Source organism: Schistocerca serialis, chromosome 3, assembly GCF_023864345.2.
Source record: "Schistocerca serialis cubense isolate TAMUIC-IGC-003099 chromosome 3, iqSchSeri2.2, whole genome shotgun sequence".
In the NCBI taxonomy this organism is placed as follows: domain Eukaryota; kingdom Metazoa; phylum Arthropoda; class Insecta; order Orthoptera; family Acrididae; genus Schistocerca; species Schistocerca serialis.
The window spans coordinates 249,425,898-249,442,625 of NC_064640.1; the positions used below are offsets into that span (position 1 = coordinate 249,425,898).

General features: G+C 45.3%; 1 protein-coding gene across 1 annotated transcript in view; it reads left to right on the top strand.

Annotated features, from left to right (window-relative positions):
* LOC126471578 (histidine decarboxylase) overlaps positions 1-16,728 on the top strand; it is a 401,219-nt gene that overhangs the window by 304,654 nt on the left and 79,837 nt on the right. Inside the window, exons 11-12 of the mRNA XM_050099808.1 lie at positions 3,257-3,276; positions 3,427-3,525. Of these exons, the coding sequence (XP_049955765.1) occupies positions 3,257-3,276; positions 3,427-3,525 (119 nt within the window). The remainder of the gene's footprint in view (positions 1-3,256; positions 3,277-3,426; positions 3,526-16,728) is intronic.

The window sequence follows — 16,728 nt, forward strand, 5'->3', positions numbered from 1 at the left end:
ACGCTGTCGCGGCATGCTACCAGTGTTAAAGACTGCGATGGAGCTCCGTATGCCACGGCAAACTGGCTGACACTGACGGCGGCAGTGCACAAATGCTGCGCAGCTAGCGCCATTCGACGGCCAACACCGCGGTTCCTGGTGTGTCCGCTGTGCCGTGCGTGTGATCATTGCTTGTACAGCCCTCTCGCAGTGTCCGGAGCAAGTATGGTGGGTCTGACACACCGGTGTCAATGTGTTCTTTTTCCATTTCCAGGAGTGTATATGCAACGTTTTTAAAACTATAAACCGTTACTCACCAATGACGATTTCGATCAAAGAAGGATAATACAAAGAAACACGTCTTCTCGCTCCGACTCTGACCATCACACTGAGGATATTACGCAGTCGAAGGTGCCTCACACGATGGCAGCACCTGGATACTTCACGAAAAGATGCAGATGTTGGAATTCACCCCTGTTGCAACATGCCCCTCTCTCCCCTCTAACAAGGGAACCTCCCCATCGCACCCCCCTCAGATTTAGTTATTAGTTGGCACAGTGGATAGGCCTTGAAAAACTGAACACAGATCAATCGAGAAAACAGGAAGAAATTGTGTGGAACTGTGAAAAAATAAGCAAAATATACAAACTGAGTAGTCCATGTTGAAGATAGGCAACATCAAGAACATTTTGTACTTGGCAGTGCCGTGGTCCTGTGGTTAGCGTGAGCAACTGCGGAGCGAAAGGTCCTTGGTTCAAGCCTTCCCTCGATTGGAAAATTTAATTTTTTATTTTCAATTTATGTCACAAACTCTTATGTTTTCATCACTTTTTTGGGAGTGATTATCACATCCACAAGGAAACCTAACCAGGGCAAGGCAGAAGAATATTTTTACCCATTCGCCAGGTGTACAAGTTAGGTGGGTTGGCAACATATTCCTGTCATGTGACGCACATGCCGTCACCAGTGTCGTATAGAATATATCAAACGTGTTTTCCTCTGGAGGAATCGGTTGACTATGGCCTTGCGATCAACTGTTTTCGGTTCCCATTGCAGAGGCACGTCCTTTCGTCTACTAATCGCACGATTTTGCGGTGCGGTCGCAAAACACAGGCACTAAACTTATTACAGTGAACAGAGACGTCAGTGAACGAATGGACAGATCACAACTTTGCGAAAATAAAGAAAATAAATTTTTCGCTAGAGAGAAGACTTGAACCAAGGACCTGTTGTTCCGCATCTGCTCTCGCTAACCACGGGACCACGGCACAGCTCAACTTACGCTCTCCTTGATGTTGCTTATCTTGCAGATGGACTACTCAGTTTGTATATTTTGCTTATTTTTCCATAGTTCCACACAACTTCTTCCTGTTTTCTCGATTGATCTGTGTTCAGTTTTTCAAGCCCTATCCACTGAGCCAACTTATAACTAAATCTGAGGGGGTTGCGATGGGGAGGTTCCCTTGTAAGATGACATCTTTCATTATTTTGTAATTTTCAGTTTAGTACCGATTTTCGCTCATATTAGGGCGAATACTTTTATTGTCTCACTTTTTGTCTTAATAGTTTCCGCACCGTCATATGAATCGATGTGCTAGCTAAAAGCGTTTCCACGCTACACCAATTTATAACTTGACACAAAGCTAATTCATAACAATCGAGCGCATCTGACTACATTGTTACGATGACGTCACATGCACAATAAATACCGAGTGACAAACACTTGCATACGTGATCTATCCATAATGATCTCAACCATTGTTTACTCATTATTACTAGCGACTCAAATTGACGGTATTTTGTCACATGAGAAAGTTCGACCGACGACAGAACAGACGTTTTCTCGTCAAAAGTTACAGCTTTGGTGAATTTATTAAGTCTTTCATGCAATGTATGGAAGTTACAAACGAGTACAACAATTTTACCTTGCATGTGCACTAGACTAACTCTGCTTAAGGGAACATCTGTTTTTCATTTTTTCCTCACATTCTGACAAGTGCTGTCCTCAGCTCTATATATTTCAGGATTTTCTTAGCTCCGTTCTAATTTGAATTTTAGATTCCTGGTGTATAGCTTCAATAATGAACGTGACCTAACTTTACTCGGAATGTGTATCATTTAAAGCGTTAAATTTTACTAACAAAAACCTTGATTTCCGAGATCCTGCACCACCATTATCCTTTTTTTAGTCATTTTGGCTTCTATTGACCAGTTCAACGGAAATTAAACTTGTTCCATAACACTAGTACAGCACTTCTCTTACTCTCTCATGCAGTTTTCTGTCTTTTTATATGAACACTGAATACTTAATTCCTTGCCTTGCCCTTTGGTTTGTGTATTTTCCCCTATTTCTCCTCCATGAAATTTGGTTAAAAGTTAATTACAGGTCACCAAACCTCATTCCTAAGACAGTACAAGTGGGATTTGCTACATTTTTCTCCTATGCTCATAAATGTTACATGTTATTCCTGATTTTATGACTGTTTATTCTTTTCTTTGGCCCTTGGTGTTTCTGTTCCACTCAAGATCCTGTTGGTCTCACGTTTTAAGCCGATTATCAGGATTGGTGGCGAAGGATCCGCACAGAAGAGAAAGGTAATGACCGCTATTGCAATACGCGTAACACACAAGGAAAGGAAGATGCATATCAGACCAGACGGAAGCAAAATTCGGCTACAGTAATGTACGTGCGTTATTTCAGGACAGCGATGTCTAAAGACATTTTCAAGTTGTTAGCTTCTTAATTTACCTTTCCAGAACCCAAGTACTTTGTCTAAAAATGTTTCGTTGAACATCCTCTGTATGCTGTCTATTTTTTGAGCGCTTTCACTGAATGACCGTGTGAACATTTCCACAATTGTCCTCGTGTGTCTTGCCGTTTCTCCACGGACTAGCGCCCATTGATTGGAGACTTAATTCAGGACATTTTGGTTTTAAAAAATTATACGCTTCTTCTGGCCTCCCATCGTCGGCCAAATTCTGATGATGGAAATTTCTTACATTGCTAGTATTCGAAGCAGCTGCCTCCAAGTGAAGCACTATTGCAGTTACGTGCTTCTGTGATCTCTGCTGCGGTTTCGAGTAGAAATAATATGGACTCAGATTAAATATACTGAAGAGAACCAAACGCTTTAAAAGATTTTTTTATTTTTGTAGAGTATACTTTAAACAGATTAGCATCGTAGTTTTAATTGTTATAAGTATGACTCCCTTGCTGAAAATTGTTTCATTCACAAAGTTCAGCTGTTTCTAATAACGCCACTTTTTTCATTTACAGGTCTGGCAATTGATTACATGGTAAGTATGACGTTATATTACATTCGTAAAATATACAAAGAAGAAGTATTTGATAAGTTCCAAAACAACAATTATTGTCTGGCGCTGTCATCTCCTTGCCGAAATCAGAATTTTACAGCCTCTTTGATGCAATTTTAATTTACTTTACAGCACTGGCAAATTCCTTTAAGTAAGAGATTTCGAGCCCTGAAGCTGTGGTTCGTAATCAGGAGTTACGGAGTGAAAGGTCTTCAGCGCCACATTAGAGAGGTAGGTATCATAGAATCAGACATATTACACAAGGTACGAAGTAATTTAATGACTGCTTGTACTAATTATAAAGATCACAGCCTATTCCATATACATGGCTTGGAAGCCTGCCATCTCATCTATGCTTTAACCAGGAAGTTCATAAGAGCCTATGAGCCCCGTTTTTGTGCCCTTCATATTAATCTCACCCATTCGTGAATAAACGCAATCTGACAGAAATATTTTAAGTTTTTGAGCGGCAAATACTTTTGGAAAGTGCAACGGAATAATAAAAGTTGTGCTAACCAGAGTTAGCCAAGAAATTAGAATCTCTACCACGGACCTCATACAGTTACTACTATGCGTGCAGGAGGAATTGCAACTTACGGATACAGTTCGTGCAATGCAAAAGTTTTTTTCAATGTGCGCCACACATAAGCTAATATTATAATCTGAAAACACTGCGCTAGTATGGTAATAGAACTTATCTCGATATTTCAGTCTCCACTAGAATATTTCTTGAAATTCAACAGCAGCACGAACTTACCTACATAGGTGAAAATTTTATTTAATAAATCACGAGGTGGCCCCACAGATTCTCGAATGGCTTTAAATCCGGGGAGTTTGGTGGCCAGGCGGGTACGGTAAACTCATGTTGGTGCTCTTCGTACACCGCGAGCTGTGTGACACGTTCCATTGTCTTGCTCATAGATGCCATCGTGCCGAGGACAAACTAACTGCATATAGGGATGGATAGGGTCCCAAGGATCCATTGCGCCGTCCAGAATGACGAGATCACCCACAGAATGTTATGAAAACATTCCCCAGACCGTAATGTTCCCTCCTATGTCCTGGACCATTCTGACGACTGTTGCATGGTGTTTGCTTCCAGACGTTTCACGCTGCACACACCAACGACCATCTGTCCGATAGAGCATAAAACGTGATTCGTCTGAAAAAAGCCACCTGTCGCCACTCAGTGGACATACAGTTGCGGTATAGGCTTGCAAATTCCAGCTTTCGCCGCTAATGAACAGTAGTCAGAGTGGGTGCAATGACGAGGCACCTGCTGCAGGGGCCCCTATGCAGCAACGTTTGCTGAACCGTGAACGATCATTGAGGAGAAGCTGTTGGTAGCCTCTTGGTTCATCTGGGCAGTCAATTGCTCAACGGTTGCACGCCTGTTCTCCCGTACCCATCTCCACCCGTCGTTGCCCCATGTCATCTATTGTCCAACGTGCACCGCAGTTGTCTCGGGGCCAGTCTTGGGAACCACCATTTCGCTGTGCACCGTAAACGTTAAGCACAGCGGCTTGCGAAAAGTTTACAAACTTAGCCGTTTCGGAAATGCAAAAAAAATGGTTCAAATGGCTCTGAGCACTATGGGACTAACCGCTGTGGTCATAAGTCCCCTAGAACTTAGAACTAATTAAACCTAACTAACCTAAGGACATCACACACATCCATGCCCGAGGCAGGATTCGAACCTGCGACCGTAGCGGTCGTGCGGTTCCAGTCTGTAGCGCCTTTAACCGCTCGGCCACTCCGGCCGGCTCGGAAATGCATCCACCCTTGGTCTGAAAGACAATGATCATGCACGTTTGACCCTCAGCTAAATTGCTCCGTTTCCACGTTACACGAGCGGTTCTAGGCGCTTCACTCTGGAACCGCGCGACCGCTACGGTCGCAGGTTCGAATCTTGCCTCGGGCATGGATGTGTGTGATGTCCTTAGGTTAGTTACGTTTAAGTAGTTCTAAGTTCTAGGGGACTGATGACCTCAGATGTTAAGTCCCATAGTGCTCAGTGCCATTTGAACCAATCCACATTACAATAACGATTGCGCTATTTTGCGCGTCCTCTGACACGCTTAATATGCCCTCCACTACTAGTGCTACCACCTGCCATCTGTGAGTGGGTATTGGACGTTGAAGTCGAACACAGGCGATAGTCACATTAATATGACTGGACTGTGTAGAACAGGAAGTGAAGCGCATGTCTAGTCAGAAAGCACAAAGGACAAATACTATTCACCCTCGAAAGGCCCCTCGCTAGTAACGTGCAAAACTTCCTCTATCCTCGATAATTCAGCGAGGAAGAGACTCCAGAAGTTTATTCAGGGAGGCTATATGAAAGTAAGCCACTCACCAATTATAAGATCACGAAGAACTACCAGATTGTGGGGATGTCGACTCATACGTTCCACCTGCTGTCCAAAATACTCTACTAGCTATTAAAATTGCTACACCAAGAAGAAATGCAGATGATAAACGGGTATTCATTGAACAAATGTATTATACTAGAACTGACATGTGATTACATTTTCACGCAATTTGGGTGCATAGATCCTGAGAAATCAGTACCCAGAACAACCACCTCTGGCCATAATAACGACCTTGACACGCCTGGGCATTGAGTCAAACAGAGCTTGGATGGCGTGTACAGGTACAGCTGCCCATGCAGCTTCAACACGATACCACAGTTCATTAAGAGTAGTGACTGGCGTATTGTGACGAGCCAGTTGCTCGGCCACCATTGACCAGACGTTTTGAATTGCTGAGAGATCTGGAGAATGTGCTGGGCCAGGACAGCAGTCGAACATTTTCTACATCCAGAAAGGCCCGTACAGGACCTGCAACATGCGGTCGTGCATTATCCTGCTGAAATGTAGGGTTTCGCAGGGATCGAATGAAGGGTAGAGCCACGGATCGTAACACATCTGAAATGTAACGTCCATTGTTCAAAGTGCCGTCAATGCGAACAAGAGGTGACCGAAACGTGTAACCAATGGCACCCCATATCATCACGCCGGGTGATACGCCAGTATGGCGATGACGAATACACGCTTCCAATGTGCGTACACCGCGATGTCGCCAAACACGGATGCGACCATGCTGATGCTGTAAACAGAACCTGGATACATCCCAAAAAATGACGTTTTGCCATTCGTGCATCCAGGTTCGTTGTTGAGTACACCATCGCAGGTGCTACTGTCTGTGATTTAGCGTCAAGGGTAACCGCAGCCATGGTCTCCGAGCTGATAATCCATGATGCTGCAAACGTCTTCGAACTGTTCGTGCAGATGGTTGTTGTCTTGCAAACGTCCCCATCTGTTGACTCAGGGATCGAGACGTGGCTGCACGATCCGTTACAGCCATGTTGATAAGATGCGTGTCATCTCGACTGCTAGTGATACGAGGCCGTTGGGATCCAGCACGGCGTTCCGTGTTACCCTCCTGAACCCACCGATTCCATATTCTGCTAACAGTCATTGGATCTCGGGCAACGCGAGGAGCAATGTCGCGATACGATAATCCGCAATCGCGATACTGCTACAATCCGACCTTTATCAAAGTCGGAAACGCGATGGTGCGCATTTCTCCTCCTTACGCGATGCATCACAACAATGTTTCACCAGGCAACGGCGGTCAACTGCCGTCTGTGTATGAGAAATCGGTTGGAAACTTTCCTCATGTCAGCACGTTGTAGGTGTCGCCACCGGGGCCAACCTTGTGTGAATGCTCTGAAAAGCTAGTCATTTGCATGTCAGAGCATCTTCTTCCTGTCGGTTAAATTTCGCGTCTGTAGCACGTCATCTTGGTGGTGTAGCAATGTTAGTGGCCAGTGGTGTACATTGGACAGTCGGCGTTGATACACCAATGGATCAGGCAGTTGCATTCACAATGGTAAGGGGGGTGTCCAAAAACATCGATCCAGTCTTCTGTACTGATTACATACAAGCGAGTGGCACATGCACTGCCTGTACTTGTGTGGATCCATTGGTACCCGTTCTACATTATGTATAGCGCTCCAGATGTGACCAGTGTGCTCTTTTCATGGGTTGAATAATATTTAGTGTCGTGAACACATATGCATATATGCACCTCTGACTATGAAACTTCCTGGCAGATTAAAACTGTGTGCCCGACCGAGACTCGAACTCGGGACCTTTGCCTTTCGCGGGCAAGTGCTCTACCATCTGAGTTCTGCAAGGTTCGCAGGAGAGCTTCTGTAAAGTTTGGAAGGTAGGAGACGAGGTACTGGCAGAAGTAAAGCTGTGAGTACCGGGCGTGAGTCGTGCTTCGGTAGCTCAGATGATAGAGCACTTGCCCGCGAAAGGCATAGGTCCCGAGTTCGAGTCTCGGTCGGGCACACAGTTTTAATCTGCCAGGAAGTTTCATATCAGCGCACACTCCACTGCAGAGTGAAATTCTCATTCTGGAAACATCTGACAATATTTAAAAGGCTATTCAAAGAGCCATTTTACCTAAACTATTGTGTATTTTTTTCCTTTCTAAGTGTCAAATAATGTGAAAGACAACTGTATTTTTCTCCATCAATACAGCTGACTTTTCACTTCTAGAAAAAAGTATATTTAATGACAATTGTGTGAGAAGCATCTCCTTATCAGTGCACAGTGCAAGAGTGCTCTTTATCCAAGTGTTGTAAAACCTACAATAATCAATTTTCCTCTTTCAGATAGCTGGCCTCTTTTGTGAAGAACACCCACAGGAAAAATATTCAAGTGTATGAATGTGTGATGTCTGTTCTTTCGGACATGTCCGAAAGAAAAGACATCAAGCAGAATCCGCAGCTGTCAAACATTATATGTAAATTGAAGGGGCTCACTGCTGTCAGCTGCAGTGGGACATGACGCGGAATCAGCGGCCACGAGCGAAAATGTGTACTGCACTGGGATTCGAACACAGGATTTCCTGCTTACTAGGTAGAAGCGCTAATCACTGCGCTATCCGGGGCACAGCGTTATCGCCATTGTGCTGACTATCTCGGTACGCCTTGCGGTCGATCCACATTCCCATCGAGCGCACCTATCCGCAGTCCCTGTCCATTTTACTCACTGTTGCCACTCTGAGATTCCCACAGGAAGTCGGACTTATTTGTGCATCCTCACTGAAGAAATTGGATCCATTACCCAGCTAGACATATCAGTTATATGAATGCGTTGATATGCCGAGCAAGGCAAAGGATTCAATTCCGTCAGTGCGGATGCACAAATACGTCCGACCTCATGTGGCAATCCCACAGTAGCGAACAATGAGTGAAATGGACATGGACTGTAGATAGGTGGCGCTCGATGGGAATGTGGATCGGCTGTGAGGAGTGCTAAGATACTCCGCGCAGTGGCGATAACGCTATGTCCCGGTTGGCGCATTGGTTAACACACCTGCCTAGATATCAGGAGATCCTAGGTTCGAATCCTAGTCCGGTACACATTTCCGCTCGTGGCCGCTAATGCCGCGTTATGGCCCGTGCAGCTGACAGCAAAGATCCCTTTCAGTTTAAATACTCAAATCGTTATGGAACTTTTGCAACGTATCTCGAGAGCAAGGAAAACAACAAATAAAGACTAAGAAGACACAAAAGCATGAAATCCACTATTGTATCATGTGGTAGAGACTTCCGTTGTTAGTAAACGACACCACCATCCGCTTACCAACATGAACGCCTGAACTTTCTTCCCGAGAAACAGTGACATTGATGTCTCGTCCAATTGATGACCTGCGTGCCACTATTTGCATGGTATTGTGAAATTTTTTGACGTTCTGCTTCCTTCGGTCTAGTGTGTGACGTTCTATGCTTGAGGTCGATACAAATTTAAATTCCAGGTCCCCATCATTGGCGCCACAAATCCAACTTATGAATCTCATCAACAAGAAATGACGAAGTAAACTGTATGCAGTCCATTGCATCAATCTAATTCCAGAGTCCACTTCTGTTTTTGTTCTCTTGCCGTAGTTGAATGACCGTCAGTGTGCTCCCTGCCGCCGTTGGATAAGCAGCTGAGCAGCAAGTCGTATACTCCTAGCTCACTCGTTTGTTACATAGTTTAATTCTTAATTTCTTTGCGTGTTTTTGGTACTTGCATTGTTTAATTCATAAATTTCGGGCGTATTATAGTATTTGAGAGTTGTAGCATCGCGTTTTAGTACCTGAATAGTGTAAATTCGCGTAGTCGTTTGTCTACTGTTTTTGTTTTGAACGGCCAGTGTCGGTTGGTCACAGTCAGTGTGCTCCCTGCCGCCGTTGGATAAGCAGCTGAGCAGCAAGTCGTATACTCCTAGCTCACTCATTTGTTACATAGTTTAATTCTTAATTTCTTTGCGTGTTTTTGGTACTTGCATTGTTTAATTCATAAATTTCGGGCGTATTATAGTATTTGAGAGTGTAGCATCGCGTTTTAGTACCTGAATAGTGTAATTTCGCTTAGTCTCCTTCCACCGCCAAGCAGTGTCAGCAGTGCGCAAGTAGCAGCATTACTGCATTTACTAGGCAATCTTGTATTTTAATAACCGTTTAAATTTTGTCGATTTGTTTGCGCTCTCTGTAGATTAGTTCAGACGTTCTTTGCAAAACAGTTTTTAGCATGGATAGGGACTGCAACTGCTGTGTTCGGATGCAGGCTGAGTTGGCATCCCTTCGCTCCCAGCTTCAGGCAGTGTTGGCTTCGGTCACACAGCTTGAGGCTGTTGCCAATGGGCATCACTGTGGGGGTCCGGATGGGGGTTTGTCGGGGACGGCCAGCTCGTCCCACGCATCCCCTGATCGGACTACGACTGTGGTTGCCCGGGATACTGCCCGCATTGAGGCTGATCCCTCACCTGTGGTAGAGTGGGAGGTCGTTTCAAGGTGTGGCAGGAGGCGAAAGACATTCCGGAGGGCTGAACGGAAAGCCTCTCCAGTTTGTCTGACGAACCGGTTTCAGGCTCTGTCCCAGGCTGATACTGATCTTCGGCCTGACATGGCTGCTTGTCCTGTTCCAGAGGTTGCCCCTCAGTCTGCAAGATCCGGGCAGTTGCAGAGGGTGGGGTTACTGGTAGTTGGGAGCTCCAACGTCAGGCGCGTAATGGGGCCCCTTAGGGAAATGGCAGCAAGAGAGGGGAAGAAAACCAATGTGCACTCCGTGAGGGTGGTGGGGTTTCGGGTTCCGCTGGATAGGTCAGGAGTCCACTACACGCAACATGCGGCTACACGGGTAGCAGGGGTTGTGTGGCGTGGGCTGGGTGGTTTTTTAGGTTAGATGGCCTTGGGCAAGTACAGAAAGGGCAACAGCCTCAACGGGTGCGGGGCAAAGTCAGGACATGCGGGGACCAAGCAGCAATCGGTATTGTAATTGTCAACTGTCGAAGCTGCGTTGGTAAAGTACCGGAACTTCAAGCGCTGATAGAAAGCACCGAAGCTGAAATCGTTATAGGTACAGAAAGCTGGCTTAAGCCAGAGATAAATTCTGCCGAAATTTTTACAAAGGTACAGACGGTGTTTAGAAAGGATAGATTGCATGCAACCGGTGGTGGAGTGTTCGTCGCTGTTAGTAGTAGTTTATCCTGCAGAGAAGTAGAAGTGGATAGTTCCTGTGAATTATTATGGGTGGAGGTTACACTAAACAACCGAACTAGGTTAATAATTGGCTCCTTTTACCGACCTCCCGACTCAGCAGCATTAGTGGCAGAACAGCTGAGAGAAAATTTGGAATACATTTCACATAAATTTTCTCAGCATGCTATAGTCTTAGGTGGAGATTTCAATTTACCAGATATAGACTGGGACACTCAGATGTTTAAGACGGGTGGTAGGGACAGAGCATCGAGTGACATTATACTGAGTGCACTATCCGAAAATTACCTCGAGCAATTAAACAGAGAACCGACTCGTGGAGATAACATCTTGGACCTACTGATAACAAACAGACCCGAACTTTTCGACTCTGTATGTACAGAACAGGGAATCAGTGATCATAAGGCCGTTGCAGCATCCCTGAATATGGAAGTTAATAGGAATATAAAAAAAGGGAGGATGGTTTATCTGTTTAGCAAGAGTAATAGAAGGCAGATTTCAGACTACCTAACAGATCAAAACGAAAATTTCTGTTCCGACACTGACAATGTTGAGTGTTTATGGAAAAAGTTCAAGGCAATCGTAAAATGCGTTTTAGACAGGTACGTGCCGAGTAAAACTGTGAGGGACGGGAAAAACCCACCGTGGTACAACAACAAAGTTAGGAAACTACTGCGAAAGCAAAGAGAACTCCACTCCAAGTTTAAACGCAGCCAAAACCTCTCAGACAAACAGAAGCTAAACGATGTCAAAGTTAGCGTAAGGAGGGCTATGCGTGAAGCGTTCATTGAATTCGAAAGTGAAATTCTATGTACCGACTTGACAGAAAATCCTAGGAAGTTCTGGTCTTACGTTAAATCAGTAAGTGGCTCGAAACAGCATATCCAGACACTACGGGATGATGATGGCATTGAAACAGAGGATGACACGCGTAAAGCTGAAATACTAAACACCTTTTTCCAAAGCTGTTTCACAGAGGAAGACCGCACTGCAGTTCCTTCTCTAAATCCTCGCACAAACGAAAAAATGGCTGACATCGAAATAAGTGTCCAAGGAATAGAAAAGCAACTGGAATCGCTCAATAGAGGAAAGTCCACTGGACCTGACGGGATACCAATTCGATTCTACACAGAGTACGCGAAAGAACTTGCCCCCCTTCTAACAGCCGTGTACCGCAAGTCTCTAGAGGAACGGAGGGTTCCAAATGATTGGAAAAGAGCACAGATAGTCCCAGTCTTCAAGAAGGGTCGTCGAGCAGATGCGCAAAACTATAGACCTATATCTCTTACGTCGATCTCTTGTAGAATTTTAGAACATGTTTTTTGCTCGCGTATCATGTCATTTCTGGAAACCCAGAATCTACTATGTAGGAATCAACATGGATTCCGGAAACAGCGATCGTGTGAGACCCAACTCGCTTTATTTGTTCATGAGACCCAGAAAATATTAGATACAGGCTCCCAGGTAGATGCTATTTTTCTTGACTTCCGGAAGGCGTTCGATACAGTTCCGCACTGTCGCCTGATAAACAAAGTAAGAGCCTACGGAATATCAGACCAGCTGTGTGGCTGGATTGAAGAGTTTTTAGCAAACAGAACACAGCATGTTGGTATCAATGGAGAGACGTATACAGACGTTAAAGTAACCTCTGGCGTGCCACAGGGGAGTGTTATGGGACCATTGCTTTTCACAATATATATAAATGACTTAGTAGATAGTGTCGGAAGTTCCATGCGGCTTTTCGCGGATGATGCTGTAGTATACAGAGAAGTTGCAGCATTAGAAAATTGTAGCGAAATGCAGGAAGATCTGCAGCGGATAGGCACTTGGTGCAGGGAGTGGCAACTGACCCTTAACATAGACAAATGTAATGTATTGCGAATACATAGAAAGAAGGATCCTTTATTGTATGATTATATGATAGCGGAACAAACACTGGTAGCAGTTACTTCTGTAAAATATCTGGGAGTATGCGTGCGGAACGATTTGAAGTGGAATGATCATATAAAATTAATTGTTGGTAAGGCGGGTACCAGGTTGAGATTCATTGGGAGAGTGCTTAGAAAATGTAGTCCATCAACAAAGGAGGTGGCTTACAAAACACTCGTTCGACCTATACTTGAGTATTGCTCATCAGTGTGGGATTCGTACCAGATCGGTCTGACGGAGGAGATAGAGAAGATCCAAAGAAGTGCGGCGCGTTTCGTCACAGGGTTATTTGGTAACCGTGATAGCGTTACGGAGATGTTTAATAAACTCAAGTGGCAGACTCTGCAAGAGAGGCGCTCTGCATCGCGGTGTAGCTTGCTCGCCAGGTTTCGAGAGAGTGCGTTTCTGGATGAGGTATCGAATATATTGCTTCCCCCTACTTATACCTCCCGAGGAGATCACGAATGTAAAATTAGAGAGATTAGAGCGCGCACGGAGGCTTTCAGACAGTCGTTCTTCCCGCGAACCATACGCGACTGGAACAGGAAAGGGAGGTAATGACAGTGGCACGTAAAGTGCCCTCCGCCACACATCATTGGGTGGCTTGCGGAGTATCAATGTAGATGTAGATGTAGATGTAGGTTTTGAAAACAGTTCGTTTAACTGAATTTTAATCTTGCACCCTAACTTCCGTCGTTAATATGTGACGCAATTTTGGAATTAGTCAAATAAATATGCCCCACATAAATCCTACTGTCCTATCATTTTCTTTAGTTCTGATAGACACTGAATTCACGTTAACAAAATGTGGGATGATGAATTTAACTGGTTTCAATACTCGAAATAAGGCTTTCTGACATGAACCATAAAATAAAATTTCAGAAGGATTGTATAGTAACTATGAAATCGACAATCAATTATCACTGTTGTGTTGTTATTATTAACATATTTTATATGTCGAATAAGTCGGCAGCTCGTGGTTTCGCGGTAACGTTCTCACTTCCCGAGCACGGGGTCCTGGGTTCGATTCCCAACGGAGTCAGAGATTTTCACCTGCCCCGAGATGACTGGGTGTCGTTTTGTCGTCTTCATCATCATCATTCATCCCCATTACAGTCGGAGGAAGGCAACGATAAACCACCTCCATTAGGACCTTGCCTAGTAAGGTGGTGAGGGTCTCACGCATGGTTCCCCTACGCTCTGTCAAGAAGCATGGGACTTCATTACCATGTGTAGAATAAATAGAATTTACCTGATATAAGTTTAGATTAAGGTCAAAGATTTCGTACCTAGGTGTCATGATCGGCTTTTCTTCATCGATAATTAAATTATATCTGAGTGGGAATTAGCCCCTCAAAATAGCTCTAAGCACTATGGGACTTAACTTCTGAGGTCATCAGTCCCCGAGACTTAGAACTACTTAAACCTAACTAACCGAAGGACATCACATACATCCATGCCCGAGGCAGGACTTGAACCTGCGACCGCAGTGGCAACGCGGTTCCGGACTGAAGCGCCTCGAACCGAATCAACCCTTAATCGCAACTATGCACTGATGAGTCAAAGCATTATGACCACCTGCTTAATAACTTTGGAACGAAATACATGGCCGATTCTGCGTATCATGGATCTGACAGTTTGTTGGTAGGTTTCCGGAGGTATGTGGCATTAGATGTTCAAATGTGTGTGAATTGTTAAGGGACCAAACTGCTGAGGTCATCGGTCCCTAGGCTTACAGACTACTTAATCTAACTTAAACTAACTTACACTAAGGACAACACGCACACCCATACCCGAGGGAGGACTCGAACCTCCAGCGGGAGGGGCCGCGCAATCCATTACATAGCGCCTCAAACCGCTCGGCCACTCCGATGGCATTAGATGTCTGCGCACAGGTCATGTAATTCGCGTAAATGACGGACCACTGATTCACGTACGCGGTGATGACACCCAACAGCGATCCATATGGGTTCCATGGGATTTATGTCAGGCGAATTTGGTCGCCGAGACATAAACTTGAGTTCACTGTAATGCTCCCCAAAACATGGTAGCACGGTTATGGCTCCAAGACACGCACAATTACATAGCTGAAAGATGACGTCTCTGTCGGGTAAGACATCAAGCATGAAGAAAAATGGTTCAAATGGTTCTCAGCACTATGCGACTTAACTTCTGAGGTCATCAGTCGCCTAGAACTTAGAATTAATTAAACCTAACTAACCTAAGGACATCACACACATCCATGCCCGAGGCAGGATTCGAACCTGCGACCGTAGCGTTCACGCGGTTCCAGACTGAAGCGTCTAAACCGCACGGCCACACCGACCGGCTCAAGCATGAAGAGATGCTGGTGGTTTGCAGCTGTCAGCGTGTCTTCGATTACTACCACAGGTCGCACGCAAGCGCAGGAGAAAGTCACCCGTAGCATAATACTGCTGCCACTCGCCTGCGTGCGTGGCGAGCTGCATGTTCGGAGCCGCCGTTCACCTCGGTGATAGCGTTTGTGGAGACGGCCGCCGACCTAGTGTAGCAAAAATGTGATTCACCCGACCAGCCGACATGTTTCCATTGATCCACGGCAGAATCCCTATGGTCCCGGGCCCACTGCAGTCGTAACTGACGAAATCATTGGATCAACATGCGCACACACAGAAGTGGTTCAAAAAATGGTTCTAATGGCTCTGAGCACTATGCGACTTAACTTCTAAGGTCATCAGTCGCCTAGAACTTAGAACTAATTAAACCTAACTAACCTAAGGACATCACACACATCCATGCCCGAGGCAGGATTCGAACCTGCGACCGTAGCGGTCGCTCGGTTCCAGACTGTAGCGCCTAGAACCGCACGGCCACTCCAGCCGGCACAGGAGTGCTCTGCTGCGGAATTCCATATACAACAATGTACGATGAACGGTATGCCCCAAATCACTTGTACGCGCACGCGCACCATCATTGTGCTCTTTCTGCAGAGATACCATAGATCACCATTTATCCTACTTAACCGAGCAGAGAAGCCTCCGAACCCCACGTTCTGTGAAGAGTCGTAGAAGTCGGACCATTTAGTGCCTATTGGTAGTTCCACTGTCCTACCTTTTTTCATAGGTGCTCACGACAGTAGCAGGTGAACATTCGACCAACTTCTCCATTTTCGAGATGTTCGTTCACAGGCCCTGTGTTATAATAACCTACTCTTTGTCAGAGTAGCTTATCTCAACGGATTTCCCCATTTGCTGCCCCTATCTTCGCTAGGGTGTTACCCTGTCCACGTCTGCTCTGCTTACATACGAGGCGTGTTTTTTAAGTAAGTACCGTTTTGAAATTTAAAAAAGACGTGGTAAGGTGCCTCAATAATTTTATTTTTACATGAAAGCCTCCTCCATAATGTACTTTTTCTACATAATTTCCATCAATATTGAGGCACTTGTCATAACGTTGTACCAGTTTTTGAGCACCCTCCTCATAGAAGTCTGCCACCTGACTTGGTAACCACTGCATCACCACTGTTTTGGCTTCGTCATCGAAAAATGGTTCAAATGGCTCTGAGCACTATGGGACTTAACATCTGTGGTCATCAGTCCCCTAGAACTTAGAACTACTTAAACCTAACTAACCTAAGGACATCACACACATCCATGCCCGAGGCAGGATTCGAACCTGCGACCGTAGCAGTCGCGCGTTTCCGGACTGAGCGCCTAGAACCGGTAGACCACCGCGGCCGGCGGCTTCGTCATCGTCTTGAATACACTGACCGCCCAGGTGTTTCATCAAGCGCAGGAACAGATGGTAGTCACTGAGCGCAAGATCGGGGCTGTACGGAGGACGATCTAGGTAGAGTTTCCCATCGAAAAGACGTGATGAGATCTTTGGTCTGATTCGCCACATGCGGACGGGCATTGTCTTGCAGCAAAACGATACCCTTGCTTAACTTCAATGGACTGTTGCTT